The 22,805-nt window shown below is 42.6% G+C and overlaps 1 protein-coding gene across 1 annotated transcript in view; it reads left to right on the top strand.

The window, feature by feature from the left end:
- The window catches only part of LOC139264519 (uncharacterized), a 102,569-nt gene that overhangs the window by 35,136 nt on the left and 44,628 nt on the right, over positions 1-22,805 (top strand). The window contains exons 5-7 of the mRNA XM_070881108.1: positions 5,035-5,133; positions 6,561-6,697; positions 11,762-11,884. Coding sequence (XP_070737209.1) covers positions 5,035-5,133; positions 6,561-6,697; positions 11,762-11,884 — 359 coding nt within the window. The remainder of the gene's footprint in view (positions 1-5,034; positions 5,134-6,560; positions 6,698-11,761; positions 11,885-22,805) is intronic.

Here is a 22,805-nt window from a genome sequence, read left to right as displayed (position 1 = left end):
TATAAATTGGCCAGAAAAAGCAGCAAACCTGAGGACTGGGAAAAATTTAGAATTCAGCAGAGGAGGACAAAGGGGTTAATATGTCGAGGAACCAACTAGGGGGGGGGCCATCTTAGACTGGGTGTTGTGTAATGAGAGAGGATTAATTAGCAATCTCATTGTGCGAGGCCCCTTGGGGAAGAGTGACCATAATATGTTGGAATTCTGCATTAGGATGGAGAATGAAACAGTTAATTCAGAGACCATGGTCCAGAACTTAAAGAAGGGTAACTTTGAAGGTATGAGGCGTGAATTGGCTAGGATAGATTGGCGAATGATACTTAAGGGGTTGACTGTGGATGGGCAATGGCAGACATTTAGAGACCGCATGGATGAATTACAACAATTGTACATTCCTGTCTGGCGTAAAAATAAAAAAGGGAAGGTGGCTCAACCATGGCTATCTAGGGAAATCAGGGATAGTATTAAAGCCAAGGAAGTGGCATACAAATTGGCCAGAAATAGCAGCGAACCCGGGGACTGGGAGATATTTAGAACTCAGCAGAGAAGGACAAAGGGTTTGATTAGGGCAGGGAAAATGGAGTACGAGAAGAAGCTTGCAGGGAACATTAAGGCGGATTGCAAAAGTTTCTATAGGTATGTAAAGAGAAAAAGGTTAGTAAAGACAAACGTAGGTCCCCTGCAGTCAGAATCAGGGGAAGTCATAACGGGGAACAAAGAAATGGCAGACCAATTGAACAAGTACTTTGGTTCGGTATTCACTAAGGAGGACACAAACAACCTTCCAGATATAAAAGGGGTCAGAGGGTCTAGTAAGGAGGAGGAACTGAGGGAAATCTTTATTAGTCGGGAAATTGTGTTGGGGAAATTGATGGGATTGAAGGCCGATAAATCCCCAGGGTCTGATGGACTGCATCCCAGAGTACTTAAGGAGGTGGCCTTGGAAATAGCGGATGCATTGACAGTCATTTTCCAACATTCCATTGACTCTGGATCAGTTCCTATCGAGTGGAGGGTAGCCAATGTAACCCCACTTTTTTAAAAAGGAGGGAGAGAGAAAACAGGGAATTATAGACCGGTCAGCCTGACCTCAGTAGTGGGTAAAATGATGGAATCAATTATTAAGGATGTCATAGCAGCGCATTTGGAAAATGGTGACATGATAGGTCCAAGTCAGCATGGATTTGTGAAAGGGAAATCATGCTTGACAAACCTTCTGGAATTTTTTGAGGATGTTTCCAGTAGAGTGGACAAGGGAGAACCAGTTGATGTGGTATATTTGGACTTTCAGAAGGCTTTCGACAAGGTCCCACACAAGAGATTAATGTGCAAAGTTAAAGCACATGGGATTGGGGGTAGCGTGCTGACGTGGATTGAGAACTGGTTGTCAGACAGGAAGCAAAGAGTAGGAGTAAATGGGTACTTTTCAGAATGGCAGGCAATGACTTGTGGGGTACCGTAAAGTTCTGTGCTGGGGCCCCAGCTGTTTACATTGTACATTAATGATTTAGACGAGGGGATTAAATGTAGTATCTCCACATTTGCGGATGACACTAAGTTGGGTGGCAGTGTGAGCTGCGAGGAGGATGCTATGAGGCTGCAGAGTGACTTGGTTAGGTGAGTGGGCAAATGAATGGCAGATGAAGTATAATGTGGATAAATGTGAGGTTATCCACTTTGGTGGTAAAAACAGAGAGACAGACTATTATCTGAATGGTGACAGATTAGGAAAAGGGAAGGTGCAACGAGACCTGGGTGTCATGGTACATCAGTCATTGAAGGTTGGCATGCAGGTACAGCAGGCGGTTAAGAAAGCAAATGGCATGTTGGCCTTCATAGCGAGGGGATTTGAGTACAGGGGCAGGGAGGTGTTGCTACAGTTGTACAGGGCCTTGGTGAGGCCACACCTGGAGTATTGTGTACAGTTTTGGTGGTCTAACTTGAGGAAGGACATTCTTGCTATTGAGGGAGTGCAGCGAAGATTCACCAGACTGATTCCCGGGATGGTGGGACTGACCTATCAAGAAAGACTGGATCAACTGGGCTTGTATTCACAGAGGGGACCTCATAGAAAAGTTAAAAATTCTGACGGGTTTAGACAGGTTAGACGCAGGAAGAATGTTCCCAATGTTGGGGAAGTCCAGAACCAGGGGTCACAGTCTAAGGATAAGGGGTAAGCCATTTAGGACCGAGATGAGGAGAAACTTCTTCACCCAGAGAATGGTGAACCTGTGGAATTCTCTACCACAGAAAGTAGTTGAGGCCAATTCACTAAATATATTAAAAAGGGAGTTAGGTGAAGTCCTTACTTCTCGGGGGATCAAGGGGTATGGCGAGAAAGCAGGAAGGGGGTACTGAAGTTTCATGTTCAACCATGAACTCATTGAATGGCGGTGCAGGCTAGAAGGGCTGAATGGCCTGCTCCTGCACCTACTTTCTATGTTTCTAATTAGGAGGGGGGAAATAGAGTGAGAGAGGAAGCTTGCCGGGAACACACAAACTGACTACAAAAGCTTCTATAGATATGTAAAGAGAAAAAGATTAGTGAAGACAAACGTAGGCCTCTTGCAGTCAGATTCAGGTGAATTTATAATGGGGAAGAAAGAAATGGCAGACCAGTTGAACAGATACTTTGATTCTGTCTTCACGAAGGAAGACACAAATAGTCTTTCGGAAGTACTAGGGGACCGAGAGTCTACTGAAGGATATCCTTATTAGGCGGGAAATTGTGTTGGGGAAATTGAAGGCCGATAAATCCACGGGGCCTGATAGTCTGCATCCCAGAGTACTTAAGGAAGTGGCCCTAGAAATAGTAGACTGTTGGAAAATGATCACCAATGCATCCATCGATTCTGGATCAGTCCCTATGGACTGGAGGGTAGCTAATGTAATACCACTTTTTTAAAAAGGAGGGAGAGAGAAAACGGGTAATTATAGACCGGTTAACCTGACACCAGTAGTGGGGAAAATGTTGGAATCAATTATTAAAGATGAAATAGCAGTGCATTTGGAAAGCAGTGACAGGATCGGTCCAAGTCAGCTTGAATCATGCTTGACAAATCTTCTGGAATTTTTTGAGGATGTAACTAGGGAGAACCAGTCGATGTGGTGTATTTGGACTTTCAAAAGGCTTTTGACAAGGTCCCACACAAGAGATTAATGTGCAAAATTAAAGCACATGGTATTGGGGGTAATGTATTGACGTGGATAGAGAACGGGTTGGCGGACAGGAAGCAGAGTCGGGACAAACGGGTCCTTTTCAGAATGGCAGGCAGTGACTAGTGGGATGCCGCAGGGCTCAGTGCTGGGACCCTAGCTATTTACAATATACATTAATGATTTAGATGGAGGAATTGAATGTAATATCTCCAAGTTTGCAGATGACACTAAACAGGGTGGCGGTGTGAGCTGTGAGGAGGACACTTAGAGGCTGCAGGGTGACTTGGACAGGTTAGGTGAGTGGGCAAATGCATGGCAGATGCAGTATAATGTGGATAAATGTGAGGTTATCCATTTTGGTGGCAAAAACAGGAAGGCAGAATATTATCTGAATGGTGGCAGATTAGGAAACGGGGAGGTGCAAGGAAACCTGGGTGTCATGGTACATCAGTCATTGAAAGTTGGCATGCAGGTACAGCAGGCGGTGAAGAAGGCCTTAATAGCTAGGGGATTTGAGTATAGGAGCAAGGGAGGTCTTCCTGCAGTTTTACAGGGTCTTGGTGAGGCCTCACCTGGAATGTTTTGGTCTCCTAATCGGAGGAAGGACGTTCTCGCCATTGAGGGAGTGCAGCAAAGGTTCACCAGACTGATTCCTGGGATGGCAGGACTGACATATGAGGAGAGACTGGATCGACTGGGCCTGTATTCACTGGAGTTTAGATGGATGAGAGGGGATCACATATAAAATTCTGACTCGACTGGACAGGTTAGATGAAGGAAGAATGTTCCCGATGTTGGGGAAGTCCAGAACCAGAAGACACAGTCTAAGGATAAGGGGTAATCCATCTAAGACCGAGATGAGGAGAAACTTCTTCACTCAGTTGTTAACCTGTGGAATTCCCGACCGCAGAGAGTTGTTGATGCCAGTTCATTGGATATATTCAAGAGGGAGTTAGATATGGCCCTTACGGCCAAAGGGATCAAGGGGTATGGAGAGAAAGCAGAAAAGGGGTACTGAGGTGAATGATGAGCCATGATCTTATTGAATGATGGTGCATACTCAAAGGGCCGAATGGCCTACTCCTGTACCTATTTTCGATGTTTCTATGTATAGAAGCTTTTACAGTCAGTTTTTTATGTTCCCTGCAAGCTTACTCTCATACTCTATTTTCCCCCTCCTAATTAAACACTTTGTACTCCTCTGCTGAATTCTAAATTTCTCCCAGTCCTCAGGTTTGCTGCTTTTTCTGGCCAATTTATATGCCTCTTTCTTGGATTTAACACTATTCCTAATTTCCCTTGCTAGCCACGGTTAAGCCACCTTCCCCGTTTTTTTTTTAACGCCAGACAGGGATGTACAATTGTTGAAGTTCAGCGATGTGATCTTTAAATGTCTGCCGTTGCCTATAAATAACTACAGGTGGAACTGTTTTTTTTTAAGAAACTGAAATTCATCTCTGTCCCTGGTAAAAGCAAAAAGTTGAAGTATCTCTGATGTTTACACCAAAGGACTCCATTCCAAGAAATCAGAGGAATCTATCCTTGGTGTTGTCTTGCCATCAGTACCCCATTTTCAAAAGGGAATTTGCCAGATCATGTGTTATGGAAGAAGATAAGTCAACAATAACCTCAGCAACTTTCTGGAATCCAGAGCGCAACAGTGAGGAATTATCAGTTCTGTTTCAATTTTTAATAATTGTACTTTCTTATTGGCAGTCTACAATAGACCAAGCATATAGGGTTAGTCATAGGTCATATGCTGACCTATAGCATCTCTCCATAACCGTGCAGTTGCATAGAAGTAGCACTGGGTTGTCAATCGGTATTTAAAAAAAATAATTATACACTGTTTAATTTTGACTTCTTCTGTTATAGCTAAAAAAAATGTACCAACGATTGATGCACAACATGCTTATGGGTCATCCCTTTTGGAACAACACTTACGAGATGTGCACGTAGAAGATCCTTTAATTGGTATGTTTTTTGCTGTTTCCAGTAAAATTATTTTGTCCTATGCCATTTTAATATTTTCTTCCATTAATGAATGTGCCTGCTGTTGCAAATCTAAGTGTTTATTTTCAGTTGAGAATATGTAAATACCTGTAGTACAAATTTTTAGGATTAAAATGATGTCACTGAGCTTGATATTTGATCACTGGAATGTTCCTGGGAATAAATGTATCTTATCAGTAAATAGTTCTAAATTGTTAAAGCTTTGGTACAATCTTTGTGTCAGAACATGATTTAGCACTAAACCTGTGTTAGCCAGTTTAAGTCCAAGGTAGGCAGGGAGTACAGATATCCCCGTATCCAATGCAAAATGACACGCAAGTTCATGGCCAGAAGTGGTTTAATCTAGGAACTGATGGGGTACTTAGTAGTTTATTGATTCTGGCTGTCCAAGGGCCTGCTGTACATCCTGTGGTCAGGTTGGAGATATCCTGTGAAGACAGTCTTCGAGAAAATATTTTTGTTAGTTAAGGATATCAAGCAATATGGTGCTAAGGCAGTGTGGAGGTACCAATCAGTCGTGATCTAATGGAATGGCAGAAAGGCCTAATGGAATGTCCTCCTCCTGTTCGTGTGCTCCTAATCCCTTTTGGACATATCACTAGCATTAGAGGTATTTACAAGGATTCCTCAGACTTTGTCATACTCTTTTTAAAGAAATAACACATCTCGTTTGGAAAGGAGCCCATGTAGGTGGACTAAGAGCAGAAGTTTGCACAGAGTGCTATAAGTGAAGCTTGCCATGGTATCCACAAAGCAGGGTTTTCATATCAACCAACTCTGGTTAGAAAGGTTCAGTTGGTTATCAGAATTTTTACCTCCTTTAGACAGCCTCGTTGCAGCTGCAGCCTTGATTTAAGTACATTGGCTTCTATCCAGGTCATCTAAGAATAGAAGTCACTGGGTAGATAATCTAACATTTTCCATTTCTGGATGGGGATGGCAGCATTTTCGATCTCAGATTGTCTGATGATGGTGGTTGCCTAGTAGGTACTTAGAGTAACTTATTTTCTCTGTTGGGGGATGTTGGGCTTTCTCCTGGTATACTTCCACAGTGGTTCACTCAGATCAGGATCTTGGTCTATATCTTGCTACTCCATTGAGTTAATCTTGAGTTATATTGTGCCACACTTCCCTATTACAAATGTATAGGATGCTTTTATGTGATTCTGTTTGCTGTACAAAAATTGAAATTAAAGACCTGGTGATCAATAATGTACTGGTTCATGCCTAGCTACCAAACTAGGACCAGAAACTAGGCTTTCAGGTGCATGGTTTATACATCATGAACATACCAACAGGGATTTTTCTTTGGACATGTCTCGTTCTAAGATGTTCTAAGTTCAGGTAAATAAGAGAAATTTGTGTTGTGAATGTGTGTTTTTGTACAGGACTGAACTACGTGATTGAATATCAGACTGAAGGGTCACCAGATCCAATGTTCTTCTGTGGACTTTGCAACAGTCGAGGAGGATTTTCCTCCTTCATGTCACACTTACTTGGCTTTAAACACAGGCTGAATTATATGGTAAGCATTTCTTGTGTGGAGTCAGAGGTTAGATATGCATAAAATCTATAATGCATGACTTGGATTCAGGTAGAGAAGTGCGGCAGTCAGGAACCACAAAAGGACAGACGCAAAATTTGCAAGTCGGCAACAAGTGTTACTTGTTTGGAAGGTAAAAAGAAGCATTCTTAATGAATGTTGATGTGGCTGGGGAAAGGATGACGGAGATCTGGGAGGGATGGACTAGACACTTGCTATGTCTAGTCTTTGCTGGGCCACAATAAAACAAAGAATGCTGAGCTATATTGTCACATCAGCAGAGTACAAGTCTGAGGCCATCATGTCAAAGCTTGCGATTATTTGGTCAGACCACATCTTGAGAACTGTGTTCATTTTTGGTCACTCAAGCACAAGGGAAACCTCTAAGCTCTAGAAATGATGACCTCATGGCTGATTCCTCTATTGAAGGACTGATTTATGATGAAAGGAACCAACTAGAGAACAAGTTATTTTAGATCTAGTATTGTGTACTGAGACATGGTTAATTAGTAATTTTATAGTAAAGGATCCTCTGGACAAGAGTGCTCATAATATGATAGAATGTTATTGAATTTGAGAGTGATGTGGTCTTAAATTGAAACAAAGCCAATTATGTCGGAATGAGGGACAAGTTGGCTACGGTTGATTGTGAAATTAGATTTTAAAATATGACGGTAGAAAAGCAATGCTGAACATTTAAAGTAATAGTTCATAATTCTCAACAAACTTATGTTCTTTTGAAGAATTAAAAATTTCACAGGAAAAATGGATCAAGCGTGGGTAACTAGAGAAGTTAAAGGACTCCATTCCATTCTCCCAGTTTCTCCGTTGTATCTGCTCTGATGACGCCACTTTTCACACTAGTGCCTCTGACATGTCTTCCTTTCTCCTCAACCAAGGATTCCCCTCCGGCGTGGTTAACATGGACCTCAACCGGGTCCATTCTATTTCCTGCACCGTTGCTCTCTCACCCCTTCTCCTCCCTCTCAGAACCACGATAGGGTTCCCCTTGTCCTTGCCTTTCACCCCACCAGTCTCCGCATTCAACGGATCATCCTCCGCCATTTCCGCCACCTCCAGCGTGATCCCACCATCAATCACACTTCCCCTCCCCTCCCCCCTCAACTCCCTCCGCGACACCTTTCCCATGCCAATTTCCCGTGCAAGCGAAGGAGATGCAAAACCTGCCCTTTTACTTCCTCCCTTCCCACTATCCAGGGCTCCAAATACTCCTTCCAGGTGAAACAGCGATTTACTTGTACGACTTTCAATTTAGTATACTGTATTCGCTGCTCACAATGTGGTCTCTACATTGGGGAGACCAAACGCAGATTGGGTGACCGCTTTGCGGAGCACCTCCGATCAGTCCATGACTCTGAGCTTCCGGTTGACTCACTTTAATTCCCTGCTCCACTCCCACTCCGATGTCACTGTCCTCCGCCTCCTAAAATGAAGCTCAACGCAAACTCGAGGAACAGCGCCTCATCTTTCATTTAGGCACTATACAGCCTTCTGGACTCGACATAGAGTTCAATTTCAGAGTATAACCTCTGCCCATTTTTGGCTCCCTTCCGCCCCCCCTCCGATCTTATCTTTTTATTCACTTTGTCTCCAATGGCTGCCGGTCATTATTCCGCCATTCACACCCTATCTAGACTAACCTTTTTCTAACTGCTGTCATTACCATTTCATTCCGGCCCATCATCCCTTTTGTTTCTCTCATCTCTCCTGCCTTCCATCCTATCACAGACCTTCCCTTTTGTTAGGTGAGTGGGCAAATGCATGGCAGATGTATTATAATGTGGATAAATGTGAGGTTACCCACTTTGGTGGCAAAACCAGGAAGGCAGAATATTATCTGAATGGCGACAGATTAGGAAAAGGGGAGGTGCGCAATGAGACCTGAGTGTCATGGTACATCATTCATTGAAAGTTTGCATGCAGGTACAGCAGGCGGTGAAGAAGGCAATTGGCATGTTGGCCTTCATATCGAGCAGGGAGGTTTTACTGCAGTTGTACAGGGCCTTGGTGAGGCCACACCTTGAATATTGTGTACAGTTTTGGTCTCCTAATCTGAGGAAGGACATTCTTGCTATTGAGGGAGTACAGCGAAGGTTCACCAGACTGATTCCCGGGATGGCAGGACTAATATATGAAGAAAGACTGGATCGACTAGGTTTATATTCACTGGAATTTAGAAGAATGAGGGGATCTCATAGAAACATATAAAATTTTGATGGGATTGGACAAGTTAGATGCAGGAAGAATGTTCCCGATGTTGGGAAGTCCAGAACCAGGGTTCACAGTCTAAGGATAAGGGGTAAGCCATTTAGGACCGAGATGAGGAGAAACTTCTTCACTCAGAGAATTGTGAATCTGGAATTCTCTACCACAGAAAGTTGTTGAGGCCAGTTCATTAGATATATTCAAAAGGGAGTTAGATGTGGCCCTTATGGCTAAAGAGATCAAGGGGTATGAAGAGAAAACAGGAATGGGGTACTGAAGTTGCACGATCAGCCATGATCATATTGAATTGTGGTGCAGGCTCGAAGGGTCAAATGGCCTACTCCTACACCTATTTTCTATGTTTCTAAGAGGGTAATATACCTAACATTACTGGGAAATTTATAATGAATCAAGAACTGAAAAGCACTAAAGTTAACATATAAACAAGAAAACTGTATTTGGAAAAAATAATGGCACTAAAGATTGACATCCCCAGGGTTTTGAAGGAAGTAGGTGAAGAAATTGCAGATGCTTTAGCCATAATCTGCCAAAGAACTCGATTCAGGAATTATCCCTTTTTTCGATTATAAAATTCGAAATGTAACTTACATTTTTTAAGAAAGGTGAGAGAGAGAGACATTAGGAAATTATAGACCTATTAAAGTCTTCCATCTGTAGTGAGAAAGTTAATTGGAGTCTATGATTCCATGCAACATCCTCACCGGCACCTGGGAATACCTGGCCTAAGACCGCCCTAAGTGGAGGAGAGCATCCGGGAGGGCACTGAGCACCGAGAGCATGCAGAAACCAAGTGCAGGCAGCGGAAGGAGCGTGCGGCAAACCAGACTCCACACCCACCCTTTACTTCAACGACTGTCTGTCCTACCTGTGACCAGAGACTATAATTCCCATATTGGACTGTACAGACACCTGAGAACTCACTTTTAGAGTGGAAGCAAGTTTTCCTCAATTTCGAGGGACTGCCTATGATAATGAATTGGAATCTATAAGGACAGAGTGACTGAAGGGAAATTTGTGCTGATTAGAGAGAGCCAACATGGATTTGTAAAGGGTAAGTCATGTCTAATGAACCTAATTGAATTTTGGGAAGTAACTTAAGTAGTCGATATCTATGAATATCGTTTATATGGACTTCCAGAATGCATTCGACAAGATTCCACATAAGAGACTGTTAGCTAAAATTACTCATGAAATTGAAGGCAAATTATTGACCTGTTTTAGGTGGTAGAAGACAGAGTAGGGATAATGTGTATGTACTCCAATTGAAAGGAAGTGACTCATGGTGTCCCACAAGGATCTGTGCTGAGGGGCCTCAACAATTCAGTATTTATTAATGACTTGGATAACAATAGAGAACCATATATCCAAGTTTGCCAATGGCACAAAGTTTGGTGGTAGAGTAAGCAGTGTAGATGAGCATAAAATTACAAAGCAACATTGATAGTTTAAGTGTGTGGGCAAAACTGTGGCAGATGGATTTCAACATCGGTAAGTGTGAGGCCATTCATCTTGGACCAAAAAAAGGATCGATCTGAGTATTTAAATGGTGAAAAGCTAGGAATGGTGGAAGTCCAAAGAGATTTCGGAATCCATACAAAAAATAATAAAAAAGACTAATGGAATGTTGGCCTTTATAACTGGAGGATAGAATATAAAGCAGAGAAAGTTTTGCTACAGCTAAACAAAGCCCTGGTTAGATGATATCTGGAGCACTGTGTACAGTTCTGGGCACCGCAGCTTCGAAAGGATATATTGGCCTTGGAAGGAATGCAACGCAGATTCACCAGAATGTTACCAGGGCTCCAAGGGTTAGATTATGAGGAGAGATTACATAAATTAGGTTTCTATTCCCTGGAATATGAAAGGTTATGGGGTGATTTTAATTGAGGTTTTTAGGATTTGGAAAGGAATTGATAAGGTAGTTAGAGAGACTTTTTCCACTGATGGGGTAGTGTAGGACAAGGGGTCATAACCTTAAAATCGGAGCCAAGCCATTCAAGAGAGAAGTTAGAAAACATTTCTTCACACTAAAGAAACATAGAAAATAGGTGAAGAAGCAGGCCATTCGGCCCTTCGAGACTGCACCAACATTCAATATGATCATGGCTGATCATGCAACTTCAGTACCCCATTCCTGCCTTCTCTCCATACCCCCTGATCTCTTTAGCCATAAGGGCCACATCTAACTCTCTTTTGAATATATCCATATAAGATGGTATAGGTTTGGAACACTCTCCTACAAAAAGCAGTAGATGCTAGCTCAATGAATAATTTTAAATCTGAGATGGATAGATTTTTGCTTGACTAGGCATAAAAGGATCTGGAATGAAGCCAGGAGAATGGAGTTAAGATACAGATCCGCCATAATTTCATTGAATGGCGGAATAGGCTTGAGCTGCAATGGATGGCCTATGTTTAAAATATTTAAAAATTCAGGAATGTAATCCATAATATCAATGGTAAGGAGAGTACCGCATTATTTTTTGTTTTTATTTATGCATAAACTTTCATTGAAGGTCAGCTGAGCTTTTGACAAAATCTGTGTTACCTGCTTACCTTTAAGCACATACACATTTTGGGCCAGTAGAACCATAGTGATGCTAATTTATCCAAAGTTGAAGTGCTTGGAAGAGATTTAGTGCTGAGCATTAAAAGATCCCTTTTTAGTATTAAAATTATACACCTGAAAACAAGATTTGAGGAAATTACTCAAACACCTAATTTGTTGAGAGCCTAATTCTGGGGATTTTTATAAAGACATGGCATTCTATCAATGTAATAACCATTTATTTTTTTCAGGCAAAGTTGTATCCAGATGCACTACAGCTTGATGGCGTAAAACTAAAGCAGTCAGCATTGAATGCACTAGTTAAAGAAAAAGCAGGATTCATTGAAAAGATCGATGGAAGGGGAAACGTTAAGGTAAATATGCTAATATCTGAATTTTGAAGATTTCTTCAAAAATATCTCGTGCAGTTCCCCATGTATTTGCCTCGAGCAGGTTAGCTAGTAGCGGTTAGAAGTGTGAAATTAATTTCTCTGTTCTTCCTGTGGTGTTTATAATTCAAGAAAATGTATTTGTTATTCTCTAAAATTAAATGCACAACCTACTTTGCAGGTTGCCATTAATTGTGCTACAATCTTCCTGTCCCCCACTGTTAAATTTCATTAACAAAATTAGTTAATAAAATTGTGCCACATTTTTATACTGCAGGTGATTTCAGAACAAGGAAATTTTGATATTTTTACTTCGTCCCTCAGTTATGCTGAAGTTTCAAATGGGAATGATGTGAAATCCTATTCAATATATCTTGTGTAACCATCTAGATTTTCTTCAGTATTGAGTTAGGATATAAACCATTCCAACACAGTGTGTTGGTGTCTGGAAAAAACAGCTTGCAGTTAAGGTTCTAAGTTAAAAGCATATATTGTATGACAGCACATTGTACAGCACCTTCTGGGCTAATCCATGCTCTCCACAATATGTGTAAAAATTGTAGCAAACTTTTTTTGCAGTCTATTCCCACTTTGTTGATCTGAACGTTTGAGTGAATAAGAACATAAGAAATATGAGCAGGAGTAGGCCATTTGACCCCTGGAATCTGCTTCACCATTCAATAAGATCATGGCTGATCTGATCATGGACTCAGCTCCACTTCCCTGCCCGCTCCCCATAACCCTTTATTCCCTTATCGTTCAAAAATCTGTCTATCTCCGCCTTAAATATATTCAATGACCCCAGCCTCTAAAGCACTCTGGGGCAGCGAATTCTATAGATTTACAACCCTCTGAGAGAAGAAATTCCTCCTCATCTCAGTTTTAAATGGGCGGCCCTTTATTCTGAGACTATGTCCCCTAGTTTTAGTTTCCCCTATGACTGGAAATATCCTCTCTTCATCCACCTTGTCCAGCCCTCTCATTGGCCCCAAGTTCCCACATGATTTGCTCCTGATTTTTAGGAGCAACTGGTGGAGAACGGAGTATCTTAGAAATCGCAATTCTCCACATTTAAGTTTTCTGCAGTTCTAGTCAGGTAGAACAGTTTCACTTTTGAACAGAATTTTTTTTTCAAAAGGGGACGTATCCGGCCACTGACGCCTGATTTGAAAGTTTCCACAGTGAAAACGTACTCCAAACTAACTTAGAATGGAGCAAGTGAAGATTTTTGTAGGCTTGAAAAAACCTTGTCTACACATTAAAAAATCAGGCGCAGGTTACAAATTAGGCGTCCGGAACGAGATGGGGTGGGGGGGTGAAGGGAAGTCATTACATTCTACAATAAATCCTTAGTTATACTTATACAAATATTATACAAATAATTCCAACCTGAATAAAAATTTATAAGCAAAGAAAAGATTAAATAAACCATGTACCTACCTGTGTGAAAGTGCTTCAGGCAGGCCTTTCAGGCAGGGAGAAGGCTGCAGGAAGCCTCACAAGTTGAGGCAGCCGTTCCCGACGGCAGGGGGGGGGGGGGGGAGGCCCCCCTGCCTTCGGTCGGGCCCGTCGGGAAACGGCTGCCTCAACTTCTGAGGCTTCCTGCAGCCTTCTCACTGCTGCAAGAAGCCTCAGTGCTGATCATGGAAGGGCAATGTGGTTTTATTAAGAAATGTTAAAAATTGAACAGCTACAAAGAACTACAAAAATGGCCGAGTGCCAATGTTTCCTTGCGCACGCGCAGGGTTGCCGGCACGAAAAAAACTAATTTAAATGGTACCCGCCCCTTCCTACTTACAAAATCGGCGCGAGTGGTAGACTCCGCCCCCTGGGCGCCGCACCAAGCTGACATCGAGCTGCAAAGCGATCGAGAATAGCGCGTTTTTTTTTCAGGCGCCGTTTTCGGAGGGGCGCCTGTTTTGCCACGTGTGGAAACTTGGGGCCATAATCTTGTATGTTTCAATGAGATCACCTCTCATTCTTCTGAACTCCAATGAGTATAGGCCTAACCTACTCAACCTATCTTCATAAGTCAAGCCCCTCATCTCCAGAATCAATCTAGTGAACCTTCTCTGAACAGCCTCCAATGCAAGTATATGCTTCCTTAAATAAGAGACCAAAACTGTACGCAGTACTCTAGGTGTGGTCTTGCCAATACCCTGTACAGCTGTAGCAGGATGTCTCTGCTTTTATACTCTATTCCCCCTTGCAATAAAGGCCAACATTCCATTTGCCTTCCTGATTACTTGCTTTACCTGCATACTAACTTTTTGTGTTTCAAGCACAAGGACCTCCAGGTCCCTCTGCACTGCAGCACTTTGCAATTTTTCTCCATTTAACTTTGAATTTGCTTATTTATTTTTTCTGCCAAAGTGGATAACCTGGCAGCCATGATCTTATTGAATGGCGGAGCAGGCTCGAGGGACCTTATGGCCTACTCTTGCTCCTATTTCTTATGTTGTTATTTTCTCACATTATACTCCCATCTGCCAAATTTTTGCCAACTCGGCCTGTCTATATTCCTTTGCAGATTTTTTGTGTCCTCACAATTTGCTTTCCCACCAATCTTTGTATCATCAGCGAACTTGGTTACATTACACTCGATCCCTTCGTCCAAGTCATTAATATAGATTGTAAATAGTTGAGACCCCAGCACCGATCGCTCTGGCACCCCACTAGTCATTGTTTGCCAACCGGAAAATGACCCATTTATCCCAACTCTGTTTTCTGTTAATTAGCCAATCCTCTATCCATGCTAATATATTACCCCCAATCTTGTGAACTTTTATCTTGTGCAATAACCTTTTATGTGGCATCTTATCAAATGCTTTCTGGAAATCCAAAAACACTACATTTGCTGGTTCCCCCTTATCCATCCTGCTCGTTACATCCTCAAAAAACTCCAGCAAACAGTGGACATGGTCTATAGACCCCCTAACAGTAGCAACTCTGTTGGCCAGGGTATAAACCAAGAAATAGTGGGGCTTGTAAAAAGGGAACAGCAATAATCATATTGATTATACAAATCAAATTGGTCAGGGTGGCCTTTTCCTCAAGTTCATAAAGCGCATAAGGAACGGGTTCCTTGAGCAGCATGTGACGGAACCAACTAGGGGGCAGGCTATCTTAGATCTGGTCCTGTGTAATGAGACAGGATTAATAAACAATCTCCAGTAAAGGATCCCTTCGGAATGAGTGATCATAGCATGATTGAATTTCAAATTCAGATGGAGGGGGAGAAAGTTGGATCTCAAACCAGCATACTAAGCTTAAATAAAGGAGACTACAAAGGTATGAGGGCAAAGTTGGCTAAAGTGGACTGAGAAAATTGATGAAAGTGTAGGACGGTTGATGAGCAGTGACGTACATTTAAGGAGATATTTCATAACTCTCAAGAAAAATATATTCCAGTGAGGAGGAAAGGGTGTAAAAGAAAAGATAGTCATCCGTGGCTAACTAAAGAAATAAAGGACGATAAACAATTAAAAACAAGGGCATACAAAGTGGCCAAAACTAGTGGGAGGACAGAAGATTGGGAAGCTTTTAAAAGTCAACAAAGAATGACTAAAAAAAATGATTAAGAAAGGGAAGATAGACTATGAAAGTAAACTAGCACAAAATATAAAAAGATAGCAAGAATTTCTATAGGTATATAAAAAGAAAAGGAGTGGCTAAAGTAAATGTTGGCCCCTTAGAGGATGAGACTGGGGAATTAGCAATGGGGAACATGGAGATGGCAGAAACTCTGAACAAATATTTTGTATCAGTTTTTACGGTAGAGGACTCTTTATAAAAAAAAAATATCCCAAGGTGTTCAGGCAGGGCCCAGCCGAGGAGGAGGCAGTGTTCGGGCGGGGCCCGGCCGAGGAGGAGGCGGTGTTCGGGCAGGCCCGGCCGAGGAGGAGGCGGTGTTCGGGCGGGGCCCGGCCGAGGAGGAGGCGGTGTTCGGGCGGGGCCCGGCCGAGGAGGAGGGGCGGCGTTCGGGCGGGGTCCGGCCGAGGAGGAGGAGGAGGAGGAGGAGGCGGTGGTGGTGTTCAGGCGGGGCCCGGCCGAGGAGGAGGCGGTGTTCGGGCGGGGCCCAGCCGAGACGGAGACGGGACCCGGAGGACGTAGGTTCGGGCGAGGAGGCCTCGAGGTACGGCAGGGTCGACGGAGTCCGGACGACCCTGCCACCGGAATTCAAGATTTTCAACACTGCACCTGTAATATGATAGAATTTCACATTACATTTGAGAATGACTTGCCTAAGTCTGCAATTAGAGTCTTAAACTTAAATAAAGCCAATTACATAGGTATGAAGGGTGAGTTGGCTACGGTAGATTGGGAAAAATAGATTAAAATGTATGACAATGGATGAGCAGTGGCTATCGTTTAAAGAAATATTTCATAATTCTCAATAAAAATACATTCCATTGAAAAACAAAAACCCTACAGGTCCATCTGTGGCTAACTAAAGACGTTAATGATAGCATTAGATTGAAAGAAGCTTATAATGTTGCGAAGAATAGTAGTAAGCCTGAGGATTGGGGAGTTTCAGAAATTAGCAAAGGATGACCAAAAAAATGTATCAAAAAGGGAAAAATTAGTCAGAAAACTAGCAAGAAATATAAAAACAGATTGTAAGAGCTTCTACAAGTATGTAATAAAGAAGAGAGTAGCAAAAGTAAACATTGGTCCCTTAGAGACTGAGGCAGAAGAAATTATTATGGGAATAAGGAAATGGCAAAAACGTTAAACAAATATTTTGTATCTGTCTTCACAGTAGAAGATGCAAAAAGCATATCTAAAATGGTGGGGAACCAAGGGTCTAATGAGAGTGAGGAACAATGTAATTAATACAAGTACACAAGATAAGGGCTCATGGGATTGGAGGTAATGTATTAGCATGGTAGAGGATTGGTTAACTGACAGAAAAGAGAGTAGGGATAAACAAGTCTTTTTTAGATTGGCAGGCTGTAACTAGTGGGGTGTTGCAAGGATCAATGCTGGGGCTTCAGCTTGTACAATCTGTATTAATGACCTAGATGAAGGGACTGAGTGTAATATATCTAGGTTTGCTGACAACACAAAGGTAGGTGGGACAGTAAGCTGTGAGGAGAACACAGTGTCCTCAAAGGGATATAGATAGACTAAGTGAGTGGGCAATAAGATGGCAGATGGAGTATAATGTGGGGAAATGTGAAGTTATTCCCCGGTAGGAAGAATAGAAAAACAGAATATTTTTTAAATGTTGGTGTTCAGAGAGGTTTGGGGTAAGGGGTAGGCCATTTAAGACTGAAATGAGGAGGAATTTCTTCACTCAGAGGGTTGTGAATCTTTGAAATTATCTGCCCCACAGGGCTGTGGATGTTGAGTCTCTGAATATATTCAAGGTTGAGATCGATAGATTTTTGGAGTCTAGGGGAATAAAGGGATATGGAGATCGTGTGGGAAAGTGGAGTTGAGGTCGATGATCAGCCATGAACGTATTGAATGGCGGAGCAAGGCTTGAGGGGCCTTGGGGCCTACTCTTGCCCCAATTTCTTATGTTCTTATAAGATAGCCAGCAATGCTTGGGTCTGTCAACAGGATAGATTTCACATCGTGGTCTATTCAGATCTTCTGGACGATCGTGGGTATAATCTATCTGGCTCCTCTGGATGAGGAACGGGACAAGTTCTACTGGTTCCAAAAAATGTTAGCAAAAACTGTCATATTTTGGATCTCAGTACTGTAAACAAACCTCAAATAAGAAAAGCTGAAACTGGCTTGCAACAATAGGCTGGAAATTGCAGTCTGAGGCTTCCTGCGGACGAAACCCTCAGAACCACAAATAAACTACCTGGTGCATCCATATCTTTGAAGACTCGCGCTACTGGGCCTGCAAGCAATACATCTTTGTAAAGGCCCACGTATCCCAGGGACGCATGCAGTTCGCAAGCATTCCTGGGGTTACATGGGCCAGCCCAACCAATCACGGGGTTTCCTATTATGCTTAGGAAGATTCTATTTACGTACGGAATCCCCATAAGCATAATTAGGAATCCCCTAAATACATTTCACAGCACTTAAATTTAAAAAAAATCACGTTCAAAATTAATTAAAATACAATTTAATTAATTAAACATTTAATACAAAAAATGTAATTTTTTGAAAAGTATTATTTAATTAAACCCTTACACTGGTGAAAGGTCTTGCGCCTGCTTTCACTAGACGTAAAGTTTTTGTGGGCATTCGCTGGGGCAGTAGTTGGCCCAACTCTTCTCCAGTGAATATCCATTTCCTGCGGATTCGTACGATCTGTCAAGCTGAAACTTGACGGCAGATCGCAAGTTCCGGGTTTTCGCACATGCGCATTACAGCATACACAGTCATAGGTCCTGGAAAATCTGGGTCATTAAATTTTGAAGATGCTCATTTTAACATCACCATACTGTGTTTTCGCATGTATCTCTGGTTCAAATTTCAGGGTTAGAACTGTTGATTTCCATTGTTCTACTTCAGCTCTGCTCATCCTAGTATATTCAACATTCAGGAAGGATAGAATAAAAGGAAAAGGAGGTGGGGTAGCATTGCTGGTTAAAGAGGAGATTAATGCAATAGTTAGGAAAGACATTAGCTTGGATGATGTGGAATCTATATGGGTAGAGCTGCAGAACACTAAAGGGCAAAAATCGTTAGTGGGAGTTGTGTACAGACCTCCAAACAGTAGTAGTGATGTTGGGGAGGGCATCAAACAGGAAATTAGGAGTGCATGCAATAAAGGTGCAGCAGTTATAATGGGTGACTTTAATATGCACATAGATTGGGCTAGCCAAACTGGAAGCAATACGGTGGAGGAGGATTTCCTGGAGTGCATAAGGGATGGTTTTCTAGACCAATATGTCGAGGAACCAACTAGGGGGGAGGCCATCTTAGACTGGGTGTTGTGTAATGAGAGAGGATTAATTAGCAATCTCATTGTGCGAGGCCCCTTGGGGAAGAGTGACCATAATATGGTGGAATTCTGCATTAGGATGGAGAATGAAACAGTTAATTCAGAGACCATAGTCCAGAACTTAAAGAAGGGTAACTTTGAAGGTATGAGGCGTGAATTGGCTAGGATAGATTGGCGAATGATACTTAAGGGGTTGACTGTGGATGGGCAATGGCAGACATTTAGAGACCGCATGGATGAATTACAACAATTGTACATTCCTGTCTGGCGTAAAAATAAAAAAGGGAAGGTGGCTCAACCGTGGCTATCAAGGGAAATCAGGGATAGTATTAAAGCCAAGGAAATGGCATACAAATTGGCCAGAAATAGCAGCGAACCTGGGGACTGGGAGAAATTTAGAACTCAGCAGAGGAGGACAAAGGGTTTGATAAGGGCAGGGAAAATGGAGTACGAGAAGAAGCTTGCAGGGAACATTAAGGCGGATTGCAAAAGTTTCTATAGGTATGTGAAGAGAAAAAGGTTAGTAAAGACAAACGTAGGTCCCCTGCAGTCAGAATCAGGGGAAGTCATAACGGGGAACAAAGAAATGGCAGACCAATTGAACAAGTACTTTGGTTCGGTATTCACGAAGGAGGACACAAACAACCTTCCGGATATAAAAGTGGTCAGAGGGTCTAGTAAGGAGGAGGAACTGAGGGAAATCTTTATTAGTCGGGAAATTGTGTTGGGGAAATTGATGGGATTGAAGGCCGATAAATCCCCAGGGCCTGATGGACTGCATCCCAGAGTACTTAAGGAGGTGGCCTTTGGAATAGCGGATGCATTGACAGTCATTTTCCAACATTCCATTGACTCTGGATCAGTTCCTATCGAGTGGAGGGTAACCAATGTAACCCCACTTTTTAAAAAAGGAGGGAGAGAGAAAGCAGGGAATTATAGACCGGTCAGCCTGACCTCAGTAGTGGGTAAAATGATGGAATCAATTATTAAGGATGTCATAGCAGCGCATTTGGAAAAAGGTGACATGATAGGTCCAAGTCAGCATGGATTTGTGAAAGGGAGATCATGCTTGACAAATCTTCTGGAATTTTTTGAGGATGTTTCCAATAAAGTGGACAAAGGAGTACCAGTTGATGTGGTATATTTGGACTTTCAGAAGGCTTTCGACAAGGTCCCACACAGGAGATTAATGTGCATAGTTAAAGCACATGGGATTGGGGGTAGTGTGCTGACGTGGATTGAGAACTGGTTGTCAGACAGGAAGCAAAGAGTAGGAGTAAATGGGTACTTTTCAGAAAGGCAGGCAGTGACTAGTGGGGTACCGCAAGGTTCTGTGCTGGGGCCCCAGCTGTTAACATTGTACATTAATGATTTAGACGAGGGGATTAAATGTAGTATCTCCAAATTTGCGGATGACACTAAGTTGGGTGGCAGTGTGAGCTGCGAGGAGGATGCTATGAGGCTGCAGAGTGACTTGGATAGGTTAGGTGAGTGGGCAAATGCGTGGCAGATGAAGTATAATGTGGATAAATGTGAGGTTATCCACTTTGGTGGTAAAAACAGAGAGACAGACTATTATCTGAATAGTGACAGATTAGGAAAAGGGAAGGTGCAACGAGACCTGGGTGTCATGGTACATCAGTCATTAAAGGTTGGCATGCAGGTACAGCAGGCGGTTAAGAAAGCAAATGGCATGTTGGCCTTCATAGCGAGGGGATTTGAGTACAGGGGCAGGGAGGTGTTGCTACAGTTGTACAGGGCCTTGGTGAGGCCACACCTGGAGTATTGTGTACAGTTTTGGTCTCCTAACTTGAGGAAGGACATTCTTGCTATTGAGGGAGTGCAGCGAAGATTCACCAGACTGATTCCCGGGATGGTGGGACTGACCTATCAAGAAAGACTGGATCAACTGGGCTTGTATTCACTGGAGTTCAGAAGAGTGAGAGGGGACCTCATAGAAACGTTTAAAATTCTGACGGGTTTGGACAGGTTGGATGCAGGAAGAATGTTCCCAATGTTGGGGAAGTCCAGAACCAGGGGTCACAGTCTAAGGATAAGGGGTAAGCCATTTAGGACCGAGATAAGGAGAAACTTCTTCACCCAGAGAGTGGTGAACCTGTGGAATTCTCTACCACAGAAAGTAGTTGAGGCCAATTCACTAAATATATTCAAAAGGGAGTTAGATGAAGTCCTTACTACTCGGGGGATCAAGGGGTATGGCGTGAAAGCAGGAAGGGGGTACTGAAGTTTCATGTTCAGCCATGAACTCATTGAATGGCGGTGCAGGCTAGAAGGGCTGAATGGCCTGCTCCTGCACCTATTTTCTATGTTTCTATGTTTACAAAATGCCTGCCCTTCACTGCAGCCGTACTGTAGCAGTTGCACCATTATCTGTAATTGGACAACTGACTGTTGGGAGTCTGCCCTGACAGCAATCAAACAGTTACTCGCCGCAATCCAAGCCTTTATTTCACAGTCAACTGAGAAGTTTTGTGTGGCGCCATATGGAAAAAGCTGTCTTACCTCCGACTGCTTTGCAATCCTGCAGAGATTGTTGAGGGGTCAAAAATCTCTACCTTTCATTTCTTGGTCTTTGTCATGGCAGTCTTTTTTGTAAGCAAATTTTGACAGTTCAACTTGTTCACTCAGAGATCTCCCTGCTATATGTAATTCCAGCTATTGAAGCTATACCTCTGCTCTTGATCTGAAATGGTAATCCCAAGAAGAAGATGGTTTCTGGGATTTCCTACTACATCCACCATCAACTGCACCTTATATGGGTGGATTATTGGCATGTTGTTCTGTGGATCAGTTCTAGTGCATTGACAGGCTTGAGGCATAAGCAGCCTTTTCCAAGCTATAATGCAGGGCATGTCCATGTATTTGCGGATAGACAACATGACATTCTGTGCATCAACGAACAGGTTAGAACCTGATCATAGTCCTGCTTTAAAAATGTGATACTGCTTGCTCGTTGGTGGCGAATCATTAGATAATAATATGCAAACACAACAACTGATGCTTTCCGTAATTTGGGAGCTCAGTCATTAAATGCAGGATTTATACTGAATCAGTAAACAACATTATCTGGAACCACAGTTCCCTAATAGATTTGTTCACATCATGCAATCACAAACTCCTTTGTGTCTGATTATGAGCTGTTGACAAGTCAGCTGGATAGTTTTTCTTTCTGGAAATAAATATTTCTGCATTCATTTCCAAAAATCTCTAAACGATAGCAAATCAGAGCAGAGGAGCCAAGGTGTCTCGAGTAAACTAATAAATACAGAAAATGCTGGAAACACTCAGCAGGAACAGTAACATATATGACAGCAGAAACAGAGTTATTGTTTCTGCTTGATGGCCTCATCAGAACTGGAAGAAGTAAGAGATTAAACTGTTTCAAAAGAAGTACAGAGCCAGGGCAAAAATGGGTCGGTGGAGGGAAACGGGGGCGGGGTGGTGGTAGGGAGAGAAAAAAGAACAAAAGGGAAAGGCCTGTGATGGGGTGGAGGGTGAGAGTGATTAAATGACAAAAGGGGGTGGTAATGGGACAACAAAGAAACAAAAGATGGGTACAGAGGAGGTGGAAATAGCAACAACAAAATTATTGCCAACACCTGCTGTCCAAGAAAATAAAAGCAGTAATTATGATTTGAAGTTATTGCTTTCTGTGTTTCGGCCAGAAAGTTGTAAAGTGCCTAATTGAAAGATGAGGTGCTGTTCCTCGAGTTTGCATTACGTAAGAACATAAGAAATAGGAGCAGGAGTAGGCCATACGGCCCCTCGAGCCTGCTCTGCCATTCAATAAGATCATGGCTGATCTGATCATGGACTCAGCTTCGCTTCCCTGCCCGCTCCCCATAACCCCTTATCCCCTTATCATTTAAGAAACTGTCTATTTCTGTCTTAAATTTATTTAATGTCCCAGCTTCCACAGCTCTCTGAGCCAGCGAATTCCACAGATTCACAACCCTCTGAGAGAAGAAA

Source organism: Pristiophorus japonicus, chromosome 5, assembly GCF_044704955.1.
Source record: "Pristiophorus japonicus isolate sPriJap1 chromosome 5, sPriJap1.hap1, whole genome shotgun sequence".
In the NCBI taxonomy this organism is placed as follows: Eukaryota; Metazoa; Chordata; class Chondrichthyes; family Pristiophoridae; genus Pristiophorus; species Pristiophorus japonicus.
Note: the sequence above shows the minus strand (reverse complement) of the source record. Positions and strands in the feature narration are given on the sequence as shown.